Source organism: Mytilus trossulus, chromosome 5 (genome assembly GCF_036588685.1).
Source record: "Mytilus trossulus isolate FHL-02 chromosome 5, PNRI_Mtr1.1.1.hap1, whole genome shotgun sequence".
Lineage (NCBI taxonomy): Eukaryota > Metazoa > Mollusca > Bivalvia > Mytilida > Mytilidae > Mytilus > Mytilus trossulus.
Genome location: NC_086377.1, coordinates 22508740 through 22534021, shown reverse-complemented (window position 1 = coordinate 22534021; position 25282 = coordinate 22508740). Strand labels below are relative to the sequence as shown.

Here is a 25282-nt window from a genome sequence, read left to right as displayed (position 1 = left end):
CAAAAAAGTCTAAAATAAGATTGCTATTAAAAATTATCAAATATAAGTTAAAAATTTGAAAACGTTTTCAAAAGATAAAAAAGGAATATTACCATGTAAAAATATAATTACTGAAATGAAAAATATGTGTGCTACTAAAAACATACAATGTACATATTATAAATGAAACATATCTCCAGTTAAAAGAAAGGTTCGATAAATCAAAAGCAGGCTAACGTCTATGGCACAATGTATCACAGAAACGAATTTAAGGGATTAAAAATGCTTGTCGACAAAAGTGAGTTTTTAAGTTCTTTTTGAATATAGGCACCGACTTTGCATTTTGAAGTTTTTTTGGTAATGCAATCCAAAGGATGGCCGCTGCTAGATCAAATCTTCTATTGCCGTAGGTTTTGGTTCGCACAATAGGAGTTACGAGTGTTAAGTCGTTTTCAGACCTTACTGATCTTGATGGCCTGTATAAATTTACAAGTTCACTAAGAATTAATGGCGCTTGATGTTTCACGGACTTTAATACATGTAATAATATTTTGTATTGCACCCTGTTTTGCACAGGCAGCCAGTGAAGAGACTCAAGTGTCGAAGTAATGTGTTCGTATTTCTTTTTTCTTGTAACCACTCGCGCAGCAGTGTTCTGAACACTTTGTAGTCTCTGAATCATGTAAGCTGGTAGTCCATAAAGTACAGCGTCGCCATATTCCAATCTAGAATTAATTAACGAATTGACCAGAGTTGTACATGCATCCTCGTTGATGTACGGACGTATGCGGCCTATATTTCGTATTTGATAAAAACATGATCTCGAAACTGAACTAACTTGTTGGTGCATAAACAGAGTCTTATCAAAATGAACACCCAGATTTTTTATACACTCAGAACTTGTAATGATGTTTCCTTTAAAGGTGAGATTGCAATCCCTCAAATCTTTCACTCGGGTTTTCGGAGCAAATAGCATCAGTTCCGTTTTATCCTCGTTCAGTTTAAGCATGTTTACATACATACAGGAACTTATATCGGCCAAACAGTCCTCAATTCGATTCGATGTGTTTTTCCAGTTATCAAGAGGTTCGAAAACTAAATAGATCTGCGTATCATCGGCTTAGCATTGATAAGACATGTTGTGACGTCTACAGATTTCACCGATCGGCTTCGAAAATATAGTAACGAAAACCGAGCGGTCAGGCTTTGGTGTTAACTGTAAATATTGGAACCCTTAGTGTGTTGCTATAAGAATGGAATATACATGATATATGAACTAAAGTTATAACTGGCGACTCTTCTTTGGTAACGTGGTTCTCTGGTGTCGTGATATTCGGGTAGATCTACAGTTGGTTCTGTATAGGTTTTGTGGTACGTTGTGGTATTCTGATAGATCATAGTTTGGTTCCGTTTAGGTTTTTGTAAGAATAATAGACTCGTCGAATAAAAATCCACTTGTATTTACGTGCAATAAATATCAGCAATTCGTACACATAATTTATAACTTTAGTAGCAGTATTCTAGTTTAACAAATAAATACCTTACTTTATTAGAATATCGTAAAGAAGATAGATAGCGGAACTATAATACATAAATACCTAGAAAGTTTACGAACAAGATAGTTTGGTAATCGGTAAATGGTAACGGAAATTCAACGTCAAAATAAAACGTTTCTCTCGAGAAGTAATTCTCTAAATACAACTTGTTATGGAACTAAAAAGCCAACATTATACGGAAATAGTCTGGTTATTGCTAGTTATTTAATCGCTTGGAATTAGCGTGTGTCACTTGCACAGGGTAAAGTCGTACTGAAGTCTTTGCCCTTTTTCTCCGCCGTATTTATACTTTGGTAAACCATTACCAAAATGGTTTAACATTTACCATTTCGGCTTACCATTTCCGCTAACCATTTACCTAAATTACCAAACCCAGAGCCGACGTCATAGATATATTAGGTTATGACGTCATTGGTGTACTTAAAATGAAGTTAACAATTCACAGCTGTTCCGATTGTAAAAACATGGACAAGAATAATAAAGAGTTTTAATAAACATAGCTATGCAAGAAATATATAATAAAAATAGTCAATTTACGGTAAGGTTTTAACAACATCATCACACAATTTTAGGGAAAACAAGTTCATTTTCAAGGAAACCTCATTTCGTTTCAGTATATAGCTTTGGGCCCAAGCACGGAGCCCTGCGGCACACCGCAATTAAGACGAAATTCGTTGGAGTGGGCCGAGCCTACTACTATACACTGTGTCCTATCTCGGAGGTAAGAGAGTAACCATTTCAGAGCAAAACCTGAGATTCCAAAAGCATATTCTAATCTAGCTTCGATAATGCTATTGTCAATCACACAAAACGCTGCTGAAAGGTCGAGCATCAATAAAACGGCACAACAGTTTTTGTCTACCGCACTGGCAATGACATAGTGAACCCGAAGTAACGTTGTTTCGGTTGAGTGTCCCGCACGATATGCAGATTGAGCAGGGCCATGAAGAGTGTTTGACAATAGATGCTCTTCTAGACGACTTTCAACAACTTTTTTCGAGAACTTTAGAATCGAAAGGAAGGTTCGAAACCGGGCGATAGTTTTTCAGTGTGTCTTTATCTAAACCGGGTTTCTTCAACAGAGGTCGCACAATAGCCTCTTTATATGATACTGGTACAGTAGAAGTTGATAATGACTTGTTTATGATCATCGTTATATTGCCGGCAATGCTGTTTACACAAGTTTTCAAAAGCGTAGTCGGGATTGGGTCGAGTTCACAAGATTTACTTGACGCTTTTAGAATTATTTTCGACACTTCATCAATTGACGCAGGGTGAAAGTCGGTGAGAGTGTTGCCTTTAAAAAGTATATCTGCTCGTAGAGGGTCAATATCGTCGATAGAATTATTCGCCGAAAGTAAACTTGTCCTGATGTTTTCGATTTTCTCAAGAAAAAAATGTCCGAAACGATTTTACAGTTCAAACTCGCTTTGATGTGATGGAAGGATGACGTCATTATTATTTCCCCAAAGTCCGTTGAAAATCTGAAAAGTTTTTTGTGATCATTTCCAATATCCGCAATTTTGTTTGAATAGTAATCAGTTTTACTTTGTATCAGTATTTTATTTGATGTGACACATAATTCTTCGAATATCAACTTGTGAACCTCGAGCTTTGTTTTCTGCATAGTTCTCTCAGCTTTCCAACGCTCGACCTTCTTTTGCGGATTTTGTCGCCATACCATTCCGTGTTCGGTCGCATCGTTATGATTTTTTTTTAACCGGTGCATGTTTGTCTTAAACTGTCTTGAGATCGGAATTATGCGATTTAACCAAATTCTCAATGTCAGGATCATTGTTGTGAATGAAACAATTCTTGTCGATGTCAGCCTTAAAACTTTCAACGTCGATAGTGTTTATCTTTCGGATTGTCAATGATGTCAGTCTTGCTGGTTTGCTAAGATTGATTCGGCTATGAACAGCAAAATGATATAAGGTCGCATTGCTTTTATCGTTGTATATTTGCGTGTCTTCGATTGACGGTTAACCCAACAAGATTGAACTGATTATCTCTACTTATGATAACATCGAGCGTGTGTCCACGGATATGTGTGGGTCCATCAGCTTCTTGTCCTAGTCCACGATCATTAAGTGACTCAGTGAACCTTCGCCCACCGCAATCGCTAACGTCATCAAGATGGAAATTAAGATCACCTACGATGATGATTTCACCTGAAAATTCCGTAGTATAGTCTAGGAATTCTAACCATTCTTCGAAAATAGTGGTTGTTTTCAGTTTATTGTTTCGGGATGGCGGGGGACGATACACAACAAATTGTCAGAACAGGCTGGAATTAATGCTTCATTCGAGAAGTTCAAATAGTGTGAGCTGTTTTTTGCGCTTGATTGGTTTGATTTCGACTTGTGAATGATCGCTACTCCACCTCCTTTTCGTTCGGTTCTAGATATATGGTGTATACCATACCCATTTGGTACAAGTTCTGAAATGACGCACTTATCAGCGATAGAACTAAGCCATGTTTCCGTAAGTGCTAGAATGTCGATATCATTTGATATAAGGTAACCATTGATGGAAAGAGCTTTATTTTTCACAGATCTAGCATTGAGTAATGTTTATAAAAGTTGGTTAGCGCCGTTCCAGTTATGTGATTTCTCCGGATATACTAAATTCGATACGTTGACACTACTCGAATATAAAGTTTGTCGGATCGCTGGCGAACTTCTGTTGGAATATTCGACGGAGCTTCGGTTGTCAAAGGAATTAAATTGTCATGATTTATTCCTGTTGAGTGATCATTTGAATTGTCTCTATACGAGCTAGTTATAGTTCGTATGGATCGCAGTATGTTTCTACCTGCTTTCGTTCCACGTCGTGTGCGTTTTGAACGATTCACGGTTAATGTACTGAGACAGTTGTTTAAATTACCTATGCACTTAGGTCTATATTTAGACAACGATAAAAATAAACGTGTTAACATGGCTAATCGAGCGATTTAAACAATCAACAGAAAATATTTAAAATGTCTATATTGACTTCAAGTTGATATAAAGTTTTAAACTGGTAGTCCCACATGGATGAATTATCGGCTAGGTGTATCCATGCCAACATTGGAATCGATATGTTTCATAATTATGTCATATATTGTAAAAGTAACACCGTTCGGCGCTAACCATCAGAGTTAATAACGCAAACATCGGGATGTTCTAGAAATTTTGTAAGATCAAACGTAGTAGCATAATGGAGAATGTATTAGTAGTGTAGAAATAACAAAAGAATGTGTAAAATAGTACTATGTTTTTAACATAATATATTAATGATATCTGGGGGTTTACGAAAGACCTTAACACTTAACTTGACCAAAAAAATGCCCATGTTATTAAAACATTACATTATGTTTAAGACCTTTATATGTGGTTGCCCCAAAGTTGACTAGGTAATAATTATATAATTACTGCAATTTTCTTTTGACCGTCAGAAAACCTAGTGCTAATTTGAAGCTTCCATTCGTCTGTATGGAATATACAAGTACAATGTACACATCCACTTCAAAGCAGAATGACGTCATAGCCGATGCATCCTGTACTGATTGTAGAAAGCTCTTTGCACGTTATGATCCCTTGTACCAACACTCTTGAGTGGCGTTTAGGTAACCAGTTAGAATGAAAAAGTCCTGTCCTATCTAATATATCCTCCTTTTATAGTTTCATAGGTCTACGAAACGCAAGCTGAAAACAATTAAGAAGTTCATCATTATTTTAAGAAATATCCTTAATAACAAACACTTATACGAACAATTTGAGCTTTAGAAAATTAACTCATACGTTGTTTTATTAACTCTTTGTTTTTATTTGTATTATATGCATTGTAAAATGATCAACTTAACATGATAAAAAATAGACAAGAAGTAATTGTTTAGTCATTGATTGTCAAATTCCAAGTATTTTGAAATTGCGAATTAAACTGTATATTATCTTTTGTTTAAGATATCCTTCGATTTCTCCTTAATGTAGAAGGCGGTGAGTATGTACAATTAGGTTTTACAATGATATTTTAAAGGAAGATGTCATGTGAAATTCGAAATATGTATATTTTAAGTATCTACATATATTTCAAGGTCTTTCAACAAAGTATTTGAACGACAACTTCATCGATTTCGAACTTCTTACATTAACCGGAGCAACTACGGAAACAATAGCATATGGATCTAAGTCGAAGATCGATGGAAAGTGCGTAGCTTTTGGGAAAGAAGAAAATGTAAAAGTAGAACTACAGAGTTTAGGACTGGCAACAGCAGTAGCGAATGGAGTTGTTACCTTTCCAATGAGAATATCTTCGCTAGCACATTTTCAGCACAGTGTTGGTCATCTACCAACTCATAAAACATGCAGAATGTACAATCAACTTTATCTGAATATTCCACTTGTTTTAGGTGATTCTGGTACTTGTTTGTTTATAAAAAAAATATGCTCAAACAGGCTGCCTAGGAATGGCAATCGCATGTTTAAATGGGATGTCTGTTGTAACACCAATGAAAAATATATTTGATAATATTGATTAATGTGTTGCAGATTCATCATTCTTTTTTAATTGTTGATTGATGGATAACACAATCCTGAATCATGTGTACATGACATATTTATACGTATTGGTATAAGTATAAGTTCCAATTTCTATATGGACGAAAAATTGGATTGATTTAGCAGAAGAGTAAACAGAAAAAGTTATGTTAAATGATATTATTTAATCTTGTATATAATATATATAATATTCCGAACTCCTGACACATGTTTAATGTTAAAGAAAGCATTATGGATGAAAAGCACAAACAAAGGTATGATATATTAGATAGCTATGTCAGGAAAAAAAAATCAAGTCCTAAACCTATGTGTTTCCTTTAAAAAATCAATATCTGATGACCTTCACCTGTCTAAAAACTCCCGGCAATTTCATTGGTTGGTTATTTTAAATCACGAATTGACCTTTTCAAAATCTGATAAAATAGGCATTTTCCATCAAAAGTGTTTAATCAAAGAGAGGTAACTCAAGTTTATTTTGGTTGCTCACATGTAATCAATCAGCACTTTTCTTCTATAGTCTGTTCTGTAAATTAGTTTCTGAAAATAAGAATATATATATGAATGGTAGGTTTACAATAAAAGTAAATAGTTTTGTACTGTATAGTATAATTAAAACTTCTTTTTTTTTATATCTTTTTCCCAATTTTTTTTATAAAGATAAGCTGTAAACAGCAAATGTGTTCTTTTAATTAGACTGACTTGTTTATTTTGAGTAAAATATGTCAAAACATCCTTTTTTTTTTAATGAAAAGCATACATGTATGAAGTGAACCCTTTTTTAAAATTAATCTATCTCATAAAAACACCTACATGATTTTGAGATCACCACTCTTCATGTCATCTTTGAATTCTTGTAGTGAAAGTTCATATTTCCTTAGTCTTTTATGGAACTTGTGTCCCTTTTTGCTGTTCCAATATGCAACCTGTTATGAAGAAAAAGCTAACATGACAAACAATGGTTACCAGTCTATTTGTCTATATAACAAAACAAAACAATAATGCAAATTGTCACTTTATGCATGAATTATTTCAAGATTTTTAAAACCTGTTTGTAACTGTACATATATAATCATGAATATCACCATTGAAGTATACATTGTAACGTATTGTTTAAAAACTAGTACTTCTAAGTTGAACCCATGGAAAAGCATAGTACAATGTGATTGAAATAAAGAACATTCCATCACCCGTTTTGTCTTTGGTGGAGAGTTGACCCATTGGTAATCATTCACAATCATGAACAACTGTCATTTCTATACATATGTCATTTAGGTACTTTTCAATGTATTTTTATCAATTTAACATTCTAAAGTTAGCTTTTTTTTATTACTGATTAATGTTTAAACTTATAAAGATATACAACTTAGGCTTGAAAAATGTAATATTTTCTTGCAATTAGTATAACAAGTGTAGCATAAATTCATATTATGTGTTCATCTATTAGGAGTAAGGAAAATAATTATTTATGGTAATAAAATGTTTAAAAAATGACTGCAGTATATATCATAACCAAAACTGGTTTAATGATTTAACTTCCTATTTTATTTTTGGTGAATTACAAGTAAATCACATGTATTGTTCATAATGGTGACACTAAACATTGTTAGGATTATATCCTAATGGTATGTTTAGGGTAAGCATAGTCATTTTAAATCCAATATTATAACTGTTAAATGACTTAATTGTCAGGAATAAAATATGAGGGTGAAGACATTAGATAATTTGTGTAGATTATTATTGTGCAGAGTACATTGCTGATGAATACATGCACGTCACGTGAGGGTATTCAAGAAGCTGGAAATTACCCTAAATGTCATTGTTGCGCTGTTATAATCTAACAGTTTTCCATCATATTCTGTTAGAATGTTTCTTCCTTCGTCCCAGATATGAATGATATGTTTCCCTACATAGTTGGTTGGTTCGTTAACATCCACTTCATGATCAGGTATGGACGTGTCCATTATACATGGGACATTGTTGTTGTGATCGCTTTCAATATAAGGGGCTATGTTGTTGGTATGATTATCAGTGGCTATTGTTAAACCATCAGTTTCCATGTCTTCTATAAGTTCGTCTCTATTTTCTAAATAAGTTTGTTCCAGCTGTATTAATTTTTTCAAATTTTCTGTAAGCTCTGGAAGGTCAAGCGACTTTTTAAACAAATGTTTTGAATTTGAATCCACTTTTTGCACTTGTATCTCTTTCCGATATGTAATTTGACATTTAATGGCATTTAATTTCAGCTTTTTAGTTTTGCAAGTAGAAATAAAAGAATAAATTTGGTCTAATGTTGTCCATTTCCCCCCTAAATTGTTGATATCTAAAATATTTTTTTCTTTTTCAGCAAGACTTTTAGCTTCCTTAAGTTCCTTTTCTTTTATTCTGGTTTCAATTATAGATGTTTTTTCAGTATAAATTTTGATAAAATCTCGGATGTCTCTTTGCCTTTTTTCTTCCCCCATTTTTCTGCATTTAACTATAAGGGTAATTTTCTGCTCCTCTGTTTTTACTTTCAGCCAATCTGCTGTCCCATTATTTTTGAACATTAATTTGGAATTAATTGTAGAAGTCGATGTATTTGGTGCAATTGTCTTTTGCCGATCTATTTGGGCCATTAGTCTTTCCAAGGTAATGTTATTTGCAGGACAGGATTTGGAACTTAAAATCAATTCTTCTGACGGATTTGAATATATTCCACCATTTAAAAAATCGCCAAAGAGTTTTTTGCTTTTAGTTGATAAATTACGACAAATCAGTTTAACGGCTTCTAAAACAGTGTCCTGATTAGTTGTTTCAGTTTGTTCGAATATTTTAGAATCTAAATCTGTTTTCTCTGGTTTTTTGGTCTCCAAATGTTGTACCGAAAATATTTGTAAATTTTTATCTAAAATAAGTTGAGGTTCTTCAAAAATTTTATCAAGACCTGATATAAGTTGGTTGTAGACTGAAGACATCTGCAAGGCTGTTGGTGGTGTAGCAGCTAGATGAAAATATGGTGTAGTTATATGGTGACACACAAGAGCAATGGCTTGGCATATAGAAAGTATCACAGGATTTCTAATATAATGGATGATGGAATTTTGAAGAATATTCGGCCAAATTTTTGATGAAGTTAAATATTTGTATAGATGTTGATGAATTGAAAAAGTTCCAGTGGCATTGTAAAAATAGGTGTTAAATCTGTTTCCTTTAAATTTCATTATAGATATATGCGAAATTCCAACCATGTCTAAAAAATGTTGTGAAAAGCCAGGATCTCCTGATTTGTCATCATAAAAAATTTTGGAAACGCATCGTAGAAAATTTTGTGTAAAAGATTCTCCATGACTTTTAAAAACTAATTTGTTCAGTTGAAGATTTTTCGTAGTTTCCAAATGTTTTGCAACTTTTTCGGCCTCTTCTGCAAACTGTAAAAGAGGGTGAACGGAACAATGAAATGATGATGTTTTTTTTGTCTTCTTCTAATGATTCAATGACGTTGGTGATCAATCTGTTGGTCTTTATTTCTGTTGCGCTTCTATCAGTCATAAAATTTGATATTTTGGATACAATAGGATTGTCAGGTGAACTAATATTTTCCAGCATTTCAACAGCGGCTTCGGTATACTGTTCAGCAGTACCGCACGAAATTTCCTTAGTACCTATATGAATTAAAACACACCCTTTGTATGCATATGTATGTTTTCAACATTGATTTTAATATCTTAAGGAGGCTTGAGGGTTCCAAAAAATTCATAAAATTCAAACAATTTTTGTTTTCATAACAAATATTATTTATTAAACTATTTTTTGTTACTTTATGATATGGTACCAAATCAACCAAAAAAATCAATTCGTTTTTGCCCCAGATGACTTAAAATTTTCATTTCATTGAAAAAGTTTCAAATTATCTCCCTTTGATAAAAAATGCAATATTTGGCGATTTAAATTGAAATTACTTTATCTAGTCATCGATGACCTATATTTTTTTAATGAACTGTACTTAAACTAAACTATTGTAGAAGATTAGCAATTTCTGTAATGTAGTTCTTTTTTATTTTCAATATTACTTTTTTTCTTCTATTCGTTCATCATAAACAAATTAAAAGTACATTTTGTACCTTTACAAAAATGAATGCTTCTTTCTTTTTTGATAGAAAAAAATAGTGAAATTCTTTATTTAAAAAACCAATAGATCTATACCCCCGAGCTTCCTTTTACATGTCAAAACTAATATCATTATTTGATTTTGATGGCTAAATGTAATATTTAGAAGGTTTTATACCATAATAATGGTTTCCTCTCTTTATTATTGCAAAAGAAGTCTTGTAATAGTCTTTGTCAACGGTGACTTTTGACCCCAGCAGGGTCAAACCTTAGACTTTAACATTGGTTTTTTCTAAATCTTCAACTATTTCAGTACTTATACATCTTTGGATTTCAATGTTTGGCTTTGAGTGTTCCTGATAAAGGTAAATCAAGAAAAGCGCAACAGACGCATGACATTACTTCACGTGTTTTTTTTCCCCTATTTTTACATCACTGGGTGGATACCTCTGCTGGTGGACTATCCGTCCCCGAGGGTATCATCAGCTCAGTAGTCAGTACTTTGGTACTTATACATCTTTGGATTTCAATGTTTGGCTTTGAGCATTCCTGATGAAGGTAAATCAAGAAAAGCGCAACAGACGCATGACATTACTTCACGTGTTTTTTTCCCCTATTTTTACATCACTGGGTGGATACCTCTGCTGGTGGACTATCCGTCCCCGAGGGTATCATCAGCTCAGTAGTCAGTACTTTGGTACTTATACATCTTTGGATTTCAATGTTTGGCTTTGAGCATTCCTGATGAAGGTAAATCAAGAAAAGCGCAACAGACGCATGACATTACTTAACGTGTTTTTTTCCCCTATTTTTACATCACTGGGTGGATACCTCTGCTGGTGGACTATCCGTCCCCGAGGGTATCATCAGCTCAGTAGTCAGTACTTTGGTACTTATACATCTTTGGATTTCAATGTTTGGCTTTGAGCATTCCTGATGAAGGTAAATCAAGAAAAGCGCAACAGACGCATGACATTACTTAACGTGTTTTTTCCCCCCTATTTTTACATCACTGGGTTGATACCTCTGCTGGTGGACTATCCGTCCCCGAGGGTATCATCAGCCCAGTAGTCAGTACTTTGGTACTTATACATCTTTGGATTTTAATGTTTGGCTTTGAGCATTCATGATGAAGGTAAATCAAAAAAGCGCAACGGGCGCATTCATTTAGCATGCATAATTAAGGAACAGCTGTAGATCATGAAATTCTAACAAGGAGCATACTGACAGCCCTAAGAGGGGCCCCAATCCATTTATGATTCAGTGATTTCCAATATAATTAACCAAAATTTCCAATCAAAAAGGGGGTGCCAAGGCCCACCCTTGATTGACCTATGGTTGATATTACTGATATTTTTTTAACCTTGACCTTTAACCTAGAAAGTTGTACATACATTGCACATTATGGTGCACTCTCTAGTGTTGGTTAATATACATGATACTTTGAAATTAGAACATTTCTACAGATAAAGAGCCGACAATTCATTACAGACAGACAGACAGACTGATATCACTTTGTTTTGTTTCAATTTATGATTTTGAATATCCCCAATAGGTATCTATTTGTCTCTATTTGAACTAACAGAGCTTAAATTACCTAATGTAAAATCTTGTGTGTCTGTACACAGTTTTACACCATAATAATGGCGTCCTCTCTTGGTTGTGGCATCCCGCAGTAAGGTCAAATTGTTACTGTTGGACAATGTTTCTTTTAATTGTAGTTCTGACAAAATACCAGCTTCTCTTGCCATTGTACTGATTGATGATGGAGCTGGTAAAGTTGTTATGTCCTCTCCAGTAAAAATTCTGACAATTTCCTTAATAAGTGGTGAAATATTTTCTCGTGACACATTGAACTGTAGACAGCTGTAAACAGCTTCCCTAACTTTGCAATTTGAATCTAAATGTTGGAGCATGGGCTTCCTCTTGTTGTTGTAAGGTTTTTGTCTGCCAAAATGAAATCTCTTCTCTTAACTTTATACTGTCTGCATTTAGTAGATTGCATTGGTTACTCTTTTCCAAGACCATTTTTTTCTGTACAGTGTTGGTTTGACAGCTTTGCGTTTTCTGTTTCAGTTTTGGAGATTCAGATGTTCTTGAAGTCCTAAGCTTTCTTTTTAGGTTGATATTCTGACTTTCTTTCCTTTTGTTTGCCTGTTTTAGTGTTGATAGGTTTGATGATGCTATGCAAAGTTTCCGTTTTACAGTTGTCAGCTGATAAATCAGTTCTTTAGTCTTGGTTTCTTTTACTGAAAGCGCCTTTAAGGTTGAATTGTTGATAGCAGGTAATTTAAAATTTTCTTAAAGAAAAGCCGAAATTCTTGAAGTATTTTTGCTTGATTTAATTCGGTTATAATCTCTTAGTAATGATTTTATTCTGTTTATCAAGCTAGTCAAATTTATATGGTCGGTTGGTGATAATTCCGATATCCAGTGGTGAAAAATTCTTTGACTTCCAGATTTATAATAAAATCTACTATTGGTGTATAGATCAATAGCAATTTGATTTGTAAGTTTATCAACCTTGAATGGGAGTGGTGGAAAATGTGCCATGTTAATTAATATTACCTAATACTAAGCTGTAGCTGCAAGATTAGCACATAAAGCAAATAAAAATATGTACAGACACTATATCACATGAACATGAACATTAACACAGAACATATATACATGAAAAGGGCAAAATACATGTACAAACTGAAACAAATACAGTTAATTTGAACCGGTAAATGAGTGTATTTGATAAATGCCTAAAATTGTGGCAAAAAGAAGGATATGACATAATTACTTATTATTTTCTTCATGATTTAAGTCTATTATATAAGTTTATATTGAAAACATTTTTTGATGCTTCATATTAAAGATAAGGGAGATAAAACATAATTTAAGGGAGACAAATCTTAATATATTTATTTCAATTATTTTGTTGTACATGTATTTTAAAGCATAAGTTTACCAGTAAAGCTAACATAAGCACATGCATTACAGTAAAGCAAAGATTTAACAGTGAAGCCAAATTAAGCACATGCATTACAGAAAAGCAAAGAAGAGCATAATATAATTTCAATACATATGGTGGAAAAAAATACCTGCATCATAATAAGGAACTTACCTTAGAATAGGTAACTTCACTTTAACTATAAGTTGATTGCTTCACTGTGCAAATGCATTTTAATGTTATGAGCATGCAGAAAGTGATGGGGAATCCTGCAAAAAAAGTTATTTACATATCCATGTGCTATAATTGGTGAAAGATATGTTTGCAATTAATTTTACCTGTTTTATGATACTTCTGTGCACATAATGGTCTTCTGCTAATACTAAATACATACAAAGAATTCAAACAATGAATTATGAATGAAAATGATTTTAAATATATACAATGAAGCTATTTACAACAGTGAAAAGAGAAAAGTGATAATAATTTATTTGTTGTGTGAGTGTGACATATATATTTGTATACGAATCCTAACTTTTGGAAAACAATTGGATTTTTTTTTTTTAATTATTCAAAGGGAAATAACTCTGGAACTTCAAATGAAATTTCATCTTTCTGGTATAACTATATACTATACGTAAAATAGAACAAGAATGTATCCATATTACAAATATGCCCAACTCGCACTATCATTTCCTATGTTCAGTAAACCCTGAAATTGGGGTTAAAACTTTAAATTGGAATTAAAATTATAAAGATCATATCATAGGGAACATGTGTACTAAGTTTCAAGTTGATGTCATTTTAACTTCATCAAAAACTACCTTGACCAAAAACTATAACCTGAAGAGAACGGACGCACAGACAGACAAACGGCGGCACAGACCAGAAAACGTAATGCCCCTATACTGTCCTACTGTGGGCATAAAAAAAAACTTAAAAGTAAGAAACCTGTAAAATGCATTTATTGGGGCATACAATTTGATTTCTATAAAAAAAACCACATTGTTATAGAAAGGAGACAGTATGAATGGTATGGTGCCTAATTTGCCCCATAAAAAACATAAAATGGAGCAATAAAAGAAGGGTATCGGGTTTAGTGCCTAGGATGTTTTCTGCGAAGAATACTTTGTGATAGGGAATCACCATCAGAATCAGTACTACTGATAATGATTGGTTTGTCTTCCCTAACACCAGTTAATCTTTGCAGTGAACTAGTTGTACCAGGAGAATTATCTTGATTTTCAGTTTGATGTTGAGAAATAAAGATTTTCCTTCCCAGCTGTTTTTTCTTAGGCTTTAAAATACTCACAGATGCAACTGAACAGCATGTTTCTGAATCCTCATGATTTCTCTCCTTTAAAGATTCAGAAACATTCTGTGATTTTCCATCTGGAGCTGATGCGCAATGTTTTTTTGACTCATTTTCAGACAAAGAAAATAGGTCAACAGAACCATTTGCCAATGTCCTGTCACTATCATCAGAGGAGATGTATTTAATTTTCATCTTCTGTGGTGATTGTGTCATGAGGGTATCTGTTGACTTATTTTCTAGTCATCAGAACCATTGACCCCACTAATGTCTTCACTATTTGAAAATATTTCTGGGTTATTTCCTAAATTATTTTCAGATAATACTGACAAAGCTTCAGTTACATCTTCTTCTTTTTTCTCAAAAATTAATGGCTGTTTCGTTACTTTTGATGAATTCAAAAAAGACAAACTGAACCCAGAAGAACATGCCAAGCTTGCATGTCTTATGCAATGATGACAAATACAATTATCACTTTTCTCTGTCCTAGAATTAAGCTCCTCATGTATACACAATGAAGGTGCTACTATAGCATATTCATTATATAAATATCTGTGAAGTATAGCCTCACGTGCATCAAAAAATAATCTTAAGTTTTTGTTTATTGAGTAATGCAGAGGAACTGTTATGTACAATTCTTCATTTTCACCAGTAAGTCTTAATTTGTGTTTTATCTTTTCACAGTCATCCAAGTCTGAATCAAATTGAGAGGACCACATTCTCATGTAACAACTGCAAATTATAATGTTTCTTAAGTATATAGTACAGAAATATTTGCCTTATCAACCTTCTATTTTTCACTAGTTTCATTCATAACATTTTAAAAATGCCTTTGACATGTTTCATTGATTGTGCCTTAATTCAATTGTTCAAGTTCAACAAATCTAGTTATGCATATAAACAATTTTTTATTGATTTTTATTGATTTTTTGTTAGTTGTGTATTTTACAAGGCTTTATACTATAATAAAATCACTGATGGTGTTCTATTTAAGTATTAAACCTATATTGATTATCTCCCCTTTTTAAAGTTTGATTATTTGCATTGCAATAAATTTCCCAGGTATGATATTTCTATATTTCTTATAAACTGAAACTTACCTTCAATAAACTTGACTGTAGTACAATTCCAATGTGTATCAAAAAGTTACTGTTCAGTATATACCACCAATAATAAATATTGGAACTGAAAATAATAATGTTTTTATTGTAAGATTGCCATAACTATTTGAAATGTGTGTATTGTTCAAAAGTTAATAAAGATAACATGTTATGAAGGGCACTTTTCAATGGTTGACCTTTTACACATGTTTCATTGGTTGTTTTCTGTCTAATAGATATATAATACATGTACATATTTATTTCTATTTAAGTATTAAAACTATATTCATTATCTCCCCTTTTAAAGTTTGATTATTTGCATTGCAATAAATTTCCCAGGTATGATATTTCTATATTTCTTATAAAATGAAACTTACCTTCAATAAACTTGACTGTAGTACAATTCCAATGTGTATCAAAAAGTTACTGTTCAGTATATACCACCAATAATAAATATTGGAACTGAAAATAATAATGTTTTTATTGTAAGATTGCCATAACTATTTGAAATATGTGTATTGTTCAAAAGTTAATAAAGATAACATGTTATGAAGGGCACTTTTCAATGGTTGACCTTTTACACATGTTTCATTGGTTAGTCACTGTCTCATTCATTTTCACATCTCATTCCTGTTTGAAAGATTTTACACTTTTCATTTTAGGGCTCTATATGGGTTACTGTTAGGTGTGAGCAGAGACCCTGTTGATGAAGATTGTACTTTGATCTGTAATGGATTTTCTTTTACAAATTTTGACTTAAATGGAGAGTTGTCTTACTGGCCCTCACATCATCTTACATCTAATGATTCAATTATATTCCAGATACATGTTCGCAGAATGATATAATGTATTTAATACTCAGCTTTATGATTTAAAAACACTGATATTGTGCTTTGTGCAAGGTTAATTATCTCCCCTTTCTTTAGTTTAAACATTTGCATTAAAAATAAATTCACCAGTAAACATGTAAATGATATTTTATGTTTGCCATATAATGTATACTTATCTTTATTAGCAAATTTACTGTTTTATGGTATAAATGATTGTAAATTGTTCAAAAGTGGCTGTCAAATTATCATGGAATGTCTTCTTATAACTGTTGGAGCTGAAAATATAAATATGGTGACTTTTATATACATGTATTTTGTTTTCATAAGACTACAAAGCACATGGAACTATTATACAGTTGTTTTAAGAGGATATCAGGCCACACTTAAAAATATTTTGGTTTGCCCAAACCCTAGCAAAAGGTTGAGGTCTCTATGCCTACTTGATTAAAAAAAAACTTCTTCAAATCAGGACAATAAAAGAATTTGAGTATGCAGCTTTTTCCTGGGTAGGTAGCGTTTGGGCAAACAAACCTATAATTTATTATGGCCTCAATGCCCTTTATTGTGAGGCGTCAAATGATCACTTTTTGCTAGTATCCAATTGGTTAATTTTTTTACCGTGATTTGTAAAAATATCCTTATCCAGATTCATAAAAGGTATAAAATAATGATTTTTACTGTTATTTTTGGAAAATATAAATCCTGATTTGTAAAAATGTGTAATTTACATTAAATTGAAAATGGAAATTTGGAATGTATCGAAGAGATGAATGTATCGAAGAGACAACAACCAAACCATAGAACAGAAAACAGCAGAAGGTCACAAACAGGTCTTCAAATGCAGCGAGAAATGTCCTTCAGCTGGCTAAGAAAGTCTATTTTTATTCTAATAAACCATAAGCATTAATTGCCAAGAATTGTTACTGTTTTTCATCAAAACGGAACCACTTTGTGGAACCTCTATTATAGTAGTCCCAGAGGGATCCTAAAGTTTTTTTAGGGGAAATAAGGGTGACGCCCCCCCCCCCCCCCCCTTTTCCTCTCATTTCCCGGAACATTTGTTATTATAGTCTTAAGCTGTTCTGTTCCATTTCACATGTTTATCAAGAGGCACATAAAACCCTTTCAATATATATATATAACCCACATTAGATCTTTAACAGCCCCCCCCCCCTTTTCACAAAACCCTTCATCTAAAAAAAAACACTGATAAAAAAATGGAGAAATATTTCAATTCACATAATATCATAATAACATCAGATTAAGGGGTTTCATAGCAAAATTCTTGCAGTAGCGTACACTTGTAATAATAACAATAGCTGGTAAGACTATAGTTGCAAGGGAGATAATTACTATTCCTAATTCACAAAAATCGTGTTTTAGAGATAGTTAGACATTTAAAAAAAAAAGGAGTCATGTTATATTTCTTTAATTATGTTCATACATTCAAATTTAAAAGGTAAACGTTGGTTTCGATAGAAGAAAAATAAATTTACCGAAAGTGATCAATATCGTCACCTTCGTTTCTTTTCGCCAATACATAAATCTGAAATTAACCTTTTTAAAATATCATAATTCTTATAAAATGTATTTAAACTTGTAATATATCGCTTTAAGATCATTATCAATTTATATTTTCAACAAATTATTACTGTCCTACCTCAGTATCGATCGGCGAAATAATATTACCTGTTGCAGGTAATGCACGTGGTATAGATATTGTTTCAAGGCCAATATTTTCATAGAGTTATCGTTCTTGAAGAACTCTCCTGTCTACCTCCTTTGGTCTCCTGACGATGCTATATTAGAAGATCTTTTCATTTGTTTATCCCGCTATGCACTGAAACATGAAAACTTAATTAAACGCCTATTTCTACATATACAATATGTATTGAATGGCGTTGTACATAAATGACATATAAAATACAAAAATACTATACATATACAAAAATACAATAATATACACTTAATTTTCAATTTGATCGAGAGATAACAATTAATCAGGCGAACACTTGGCGCACGAGACAAATATCCAACTGACATGGATCTTTAATAAATGTAATGTATTATAGGTCCCTGGCACTGACCATCCACCTGTTGTTATATAATGCAAGTGCCAAGTTTTTGGTTTATTTTCCGATTTACCGCCAGATAAGACCGTAATATTCATTTTCAAGATCTTCACGAATATCCCATCCTTTTTCGCTCTGAAAAATCAAATGGTCGTCCCCTTATAAACTGTCATTTAGTTTGTTTCTGAAAAGTCTGTAAAAAGTATTGAGGTAAAAACCAATCCTCCTCCAAAGGGTGGGATTGATGAATATCTTAATAATAAATATCCTAGTCTATCCCGATATAACTTAAACAAAAGGAAAAACTTGCTTCCTGCATAAGACAGAAAGTTAATGAATATTTGCAACATAAAATTAAAGGAAAAATTATGTACAATAGAGCAAATAAGTTTTCGTTCCGCAAAATCACGTATGTTGCATGCAAACCGCATTCGGGTGTGCGATTTTGGGTCTTGTGTTGTTTTATGCTCGTTGGAAGAGTTGTTGTCCCGTTAATGCATTCCAATTTCCATTCACAACTTTATGCGTAGGTAGCGGAAAGATGAAAGTGAAAGGTCCAGCCACTAAATCAAATATCAAATGGATGCCCCCAATAAAGACAAATGGTTCGGGCCTAATCATGTCTTTCTAGCATAACACATAGAGTTCATAATGAAATATCAGATATTGTGTTTAAGTCGTTCCTAAACCACAGATTGTTAACGAATACGCGGAATTTCACAGCTTTTTCTCAATTTTAAAAGAAATTGTATCAAACTAAACAATAAATAATATTTATAAATATAATCGGCTTTTCTTTTCGTTGATTCATATTTCGTTTCTTTTCGTACCTATTTCGTTTCTCACTTTATATACACCCGTATCGTATCTATCATGCTCTTCTCTGAATGAGGTTCTCAAAAATAAAACATAAATATTTCAAAACGCCATAATGGAGATGAATAAAGGCAACAGTAGTATACCGCTGTTCAAAATTCATGAATCGATAGAGAAAAAATACCTAATCCGGGTTACAAACTAAAACTATGAGAAACTTATCAAATATAAGAAAACTGCGACACAGCAGAGACAAAATCTAAACGTAACACTCAGAGAAATGAACTTTATTGTAACATTGGCAATTTTCCTGACTTAGTACAGGGCATTTTTTTTCAAATGATGGGTTGAACCTGATTTTGTGGCATGCACAACCTCCCGCTTTTATGGCAATGTTAATTATAACACTTAAATTACAACATTACACAACAGGGTTACAATAAATAAACCGATAAATGGGAGAAAATATAGGACAGAGAAACAAACGAATAATAGCCATCCAAAGGTTACAGATTAAAAATGTTTTTATACACCACACGCATGACATATATATGAGGTGTTTCTAATGAAAAATGAACACTTAACAACATATAATTTGATCCCTATCATCACCTTTTGTTGAATTGTCTTATCATAAAACGTGTTGATATACAATACATGCAAGTAAGTTGCATGGATTCCATGCTCTGCTGGATACAAGATGATAATCACAAGTTAGCTCATTATGTTATCTACTTGTATCTTGAGACGATGTTTCAAGCTGGCTAAACATGAATGTGGTTTGTTAAATAACATGTTAATTGTTGATGAAAAGCGTAGCGATAAATAAAGCTGAGCAGATGATGCTGTTTGAGGACGAAATGAATGGTTAACTTATGCATAACTACTGTTGAATTCCACTAGTCCTTGCTGAGTGAATTATAATTTTCTTTTATTGCAATCTTATGTAGTTTTATTTGGTCTAATACGTTTTGTTTATATGGACAGTTTTTGATCTAAAAAAACGTTCGCTACAATCGTTGAAACCCGGTAGCCATACCGATCTAGTTTGAACGTTATAGTTGTGGCTTTTGTCATTGTTTGTATGGTTGAAATGATTTTTCATTGCATATAAAGTATTATCATTTGTTTCTAGACTTCTTCGTTAAGACTTGCAATTTAATAATGAGTAATTATGTTATTGTCCTTATATAGGCAAAATGAGCAAATGAAGTCTTTACTACTTGATAGAGCTTCAAGTTTATCAATATCTTTCTTATTTTGTATTTTCACAAATATTTCCAGTGTTTACTTAACACATAACACATCTCTCGATATAACTTTTTATTTACATTTCATACAGATCTAATGTTTAATATGATTGTAATTTACATCCATGCCTTTAAAAGAAAATATGTTTTTCTCCGGGATCCTCTCCATCAAGATTTCTGTTGAACTGACTCCACTTAAATCTTACGACATTCGTTGATGATAAGTCCTTGCAAATTACAACAATCCCGTTTTTTTGCTACATATTTGTTTTTGTTCTTATTTTGTAAGTAATTAAGGCCGTTAGTTTTCCCGTTTGAATTGTAATTTCGGGGCCTTTTATAGCTGACTATGGATACTCCGTTATGTATAAATAAGAGGATCATCACTTTATTCGTTAGATTTGAACATAAAACCCATGATTCCAAGCTTACTAGGCATAGGAATACTAGTATATGGCTACGATTTAGGGTGTACACAATAATGTCAATACACTGTTCATATTTACAACACAAAAATGTAACATTGATCTCATCATGTTTCACGCATTAATAATATACCAAGTACTTTGCGAAACTAATATTTTTAAGGTGGTCATATATATGCCTCTTCAATACACTTTTAATCAATTAACTTTTGAATCGTTACAAACTAAATTATCATTCATTTATAAATACACTGCAGTTTTAAAAGACGTGTTACGAAACGATATATACTGGAAGGTGAGATTATCAAATTAAAACCTTTAATGTTTGGACTTTGTCAAAACTTTGATTATCGATTAAAATAGTTAAAATTGCAGTTGCTTGACGTTATCTTGATATCCTATACAATTTGGTAAACGTCTTCAGAGTTTGTAAGGGATTTTAATTCTCATTCATTACTCCTTTTTTTCTCGACTTTTCTTTTGGATTTTATATCATTTCTGCTATGCCCTAGCCTTTTGTTATCATTCGAAATATAAAACAGAATTGTAATACGATACGTCATTTTCATTCTTCACGAAATAATTATTGAATATGTGTTCAATAAGGAATATTTATAGTGAATTGATTTATGTTAATGCATTCAACAAATGTTCAAAGGGTTTGTTACAAAAAAATAAATATACGCGGACACCTATATTGTACAGTTTTACACTGATTTAATCTATTCACATGTAGTTTAAATCTTTAAATCACTTGAATGTTTTAAAACGTTACCCGCCTTTATAATATGATTTGGCAGTCTAAGTGTCGAGTGTATATACTATAGTGACACATTCAATAGAAACTTGGATGATTTTTCTTCTTTATACATTTTAGTCACATGTTATTCAAGGTTAAATTGTGTTTGAATTCGTTGGTTTTTCTAATATAAAAGAATATGTAAGTAAACTTAGTCTAGTACAATGTTTAATATTTCTTCGAAACCAATATTTTGATTTAAAAAAAATGTGGATAACACTATTTGAAGAGTAAAAATGTAAACAATAACTGCTTACAAAGTATCCATAAAATATGAATAGTGTTTTAGGTTAGAAATTAAAAAAAAGAAGTATACACAATGTATAACTGAAGTTAAAAACAATTTTTCAGTAAGAATTCAAATTAGTGGTTAAATGTTTATGATCACCTTCGCTTGATAACATTTTCATCAAACAGTTTTTGTTTGAGTTCGTGGTAATGATACAACTTCATAAACAATTACGACACATTTCATTCAAATAACATGTATAACTAGGGTTTTCAATAATTGATTATTTTGTAATTTTGTCACTGATTGTTAATATATGCATGATATGTATTTTGTTGAAGAGCAAAACCAGTTATCTTTAAGGCAAGTAAAACAAACAAAAGACTAAAGCTTAATAGTCAGTAAATATATATTTGCATTTTTTGTAAAGTAATGGGTAGCAATAATCATCTCTAGTATAAGGTTATGTTGTATATTCATGAAAGTTTTATCAATGTATTCCAAGTATGGGTGCCTTAAACTTGCTACCGAACACCTGGTATATTATGAATTGATAGTACCAATTAAGGAATATGACAGTTGATTTCCATTCGTTTGAACTTTTGATTAGGCTATTTGTTAATGGATTTTCTTTTTTTTTCAGTTTTCATTGGAGTTCAGAATGTTTGTTATATTATATTTTTATCATTGATTTTGGAAATATTCTTTTTTAAATGAATAGACATGTATAACATGTTAAATACCAATATTGCTTTGCTTATTCTAGACATGATGCATAATAAAAAGTACGCTGTGCTGGTTGTTGTACTTCTGTTGACCCTTCCGTCTAGTGTTGGAGGTAAGATTAAGATTGTCTGTCTAGTTGGTTATACCTATCAATGAACACATATTTTAGTCGCAAATACAAGTAATATATTTGTGGAATGCCCTACTTTATTTTTTTACAAATCGTTCCCGAGTTTGAAATTCCTCAATTGAAATAAATAAAAATAAATCTTAATTATCTTAGGGTTAACGTTCAAGTGAAGATATATATATGAACATGTATGAGTAAATGACGCCTTTGTTATTTAACAGCCCAGCAGTGGTGGGCGATTACGTACGAACTTTAATCCAAGTATACATACTAACAACATAAGGCAGCAACCATTTGATTTTTTTTTCTGTCAAATTTAGCATTATATATAGTGGCAGCTGAGGGTGAAACAAACAATCTTTTTTCCTCAGGGTCCAAAACAAATTATCTTTTTTCACCAAAACCTGGAAACAAACTTTTTATCTAAAAAAAACACCATAGACCCCCCCATCCCCCCAGAAAATCAAATGGTTGCTGCCCAAGGAGCTTCATGATGAAAACACCACATAGAATATACACATCAGTTGTAAACCTAAATAGGAACATTAGAGAAATGAATAGAAACAACAATTCACAGAAAGATGAATTATAGCAGTACAGAACGAGTGCGTGAAAAAATGCGTAGTTAAATAAATACACCATATATTTATTTATGTTAACACAATGATGTAATTTCCTCAGGTGGACCAATATGCTACGTTTCATGTCTTGCCTCCGTTGGAGCAACTGCATTATTTGGGACAGTAGCCATACTACCAGTTCTAGGTTTTACATCTTCTGGAATAACAGCCGGATCATGGGCTGCAACATGGATGGCTTCGTTTGCAGGTGCTGTTCCTGCCGGAAGTGTGTTTGCTACTTTTCAATCAGCAGGAATGACGGGAGCAACTGCGAAATTGGCCGCTGGAGCTACTGGTTCGGCAGCTGCCATTTGTGCTGCAATTTGCGCACCTTTGCCATAAACATTTTTTTTAACACATTGTATAATGCATCTTATCTTAAATTCGTACTTAAGTTTGTTTGAAAATAATTTGATGTGATTGTCACTGAAGAGTCCTTTGTAGTGTAGACTATGTGAGTTTATGGCGATCAAGATGAAAAGCAAAGTACATTTAATGATTTTGTAAATCTTGTTCAACATATAAAAATGATTCAGTATGTTTATTAAGACTAATGAATTAATAAAGTGCAAGCATATGCAACTCTTTATATAAACAAGACATGTTCATGTAAAACGTATTAATGTTTAATGTTGCATCATACTTAATCATCCAAACGTGAAGGGTGATAATTGTAAAATTGCTTATACAGAAGATGTAATCTTCTTTATGAACATTTTGTGTGTTAATCATATTCGACTAATAGTTGAACAAATACAGGTTAATTAAAAAACGACCCTTTACGACAAGTTTTAAACTATATCATATATGTTTCTCGCATACGTCAGTATGCATGTAATTGGTACAAGTATTACACAAAGCTAGTACAAGTACATTGAATCCGTAGGACAACAAGACAAATGACTAACACGATAATGTCTACATGCGTAGAGAAATATTTTGGAAAAATTTACGAATCCTTGCATTTGTGTACTTTTGTATTGCAAACTCACTTAAAATGCATATGTATTATATTTTTTGTAGGCGTACACTAATTTTATAATGCTAGGTTCACACTGCCAATCAGATCAACCCGATTGCCCAATTTCCAATAACCAAGCGTGACCAAATTCTTAAAAGGGCCTCTTTATGACTGCATCTGACTGTACAAGACCTTAACTCGATTCCATAACGACTCCAACCCAACCACACATTGAATACATTTTTGATAACTTCAGACCAATTTACGGTCTCTATACGATCTGTTCTCGACTAGCTAGATCAAATCAACTATTCTTGTTTTCAGCCTGAGCTTGGCAATACAATATCGACGCGTAGGGTTTATAGAGATAGTCCTTGCAAATGTATGAGAGTTTATCAGATCTGCACACATTTAAAGGGAATCGTATAATAGTAATATGTAGTCGAGTACAGATCGAATAGAGGTCAAATATAGTCGCGTAGAGATTGGGTATTGTAGAGTTAGTCTGGAATAAAAAATTATAGAAGTTGCAAGGATGATAAGAGATCGGACATTGAAAGAGTTAATCTGGACCACATATCAAACAGTTTAGCGTTGATCGGGAAATGATAGAATATTAGTCGAGAAAAGGTCTCGATGACCGAGTAGTGGTCCTTGACAATAAGATAAGCTTTAATATATTCATACGAGTACTGTTGCGATTAAATAATCGTGTGGTTAAAATTAATGGATCTTGTATTGTCCGTAATTTATTGTAGCAATATTATGAATCAGCTGTTTTATTTACGCTTTTACATCGTTTACCTCGTACAGAATAATTAAGGTTGGTTGGTCTGTACGTTTATGATAAATGATGTAGGACGTCTTTACTTGTTAAACTTGCTTATGTATCTTTGTTTTGTTTTAGTGGTCATC

At 32.5% G+C, this 25282-nt stretch overlaps 1 protein-coding gene across 1 annotated transcript; it reads left to right on the top strand.

Annotated features, from left to right (window-relative positions):
- Positions 1-21712: 21712 nt before the first annotated feature.
- On the top strand, positions 21713-24263 carry LOC134719520 (uncharacterized). Its single transcript, XM_063582514.1, has 3 exons — positions 21713-21842; positions 22697-22768; positions 23468-24263. The coding sequence occupies exons 2-3, from the start codon at positions 22699-22701 to the stop codon at positions 23746-23748; spliced, it is 351 nt and encodes a 116-aa protein (XP_063438584.1). The 5' UTR covers positions 21713-21842; positions 22697-22698; the 3' UTR covers positions 23749-24263.
- The last annotated feature ends 1019 nt before the right edge of the window (positions 24264-25282 follow it).

Bases quoted from the DNA above. Each gene is read 5' to 3' on its own strand.
- LOC134719520 (XM_063582514.1), top strand. From the start codon at position 22,699: ATGATGCATAATAAAAAGTACGCTGTGCTGGTTGTTGTACTTCTGTTG. The intron at 22,769-23,467 runs GTAAGATTAAGA...TAATTTCCTCAG, and splicing joins CCTTCCGTCTAGTGTTGGAG to GTGGACCAATATGCTACGTT.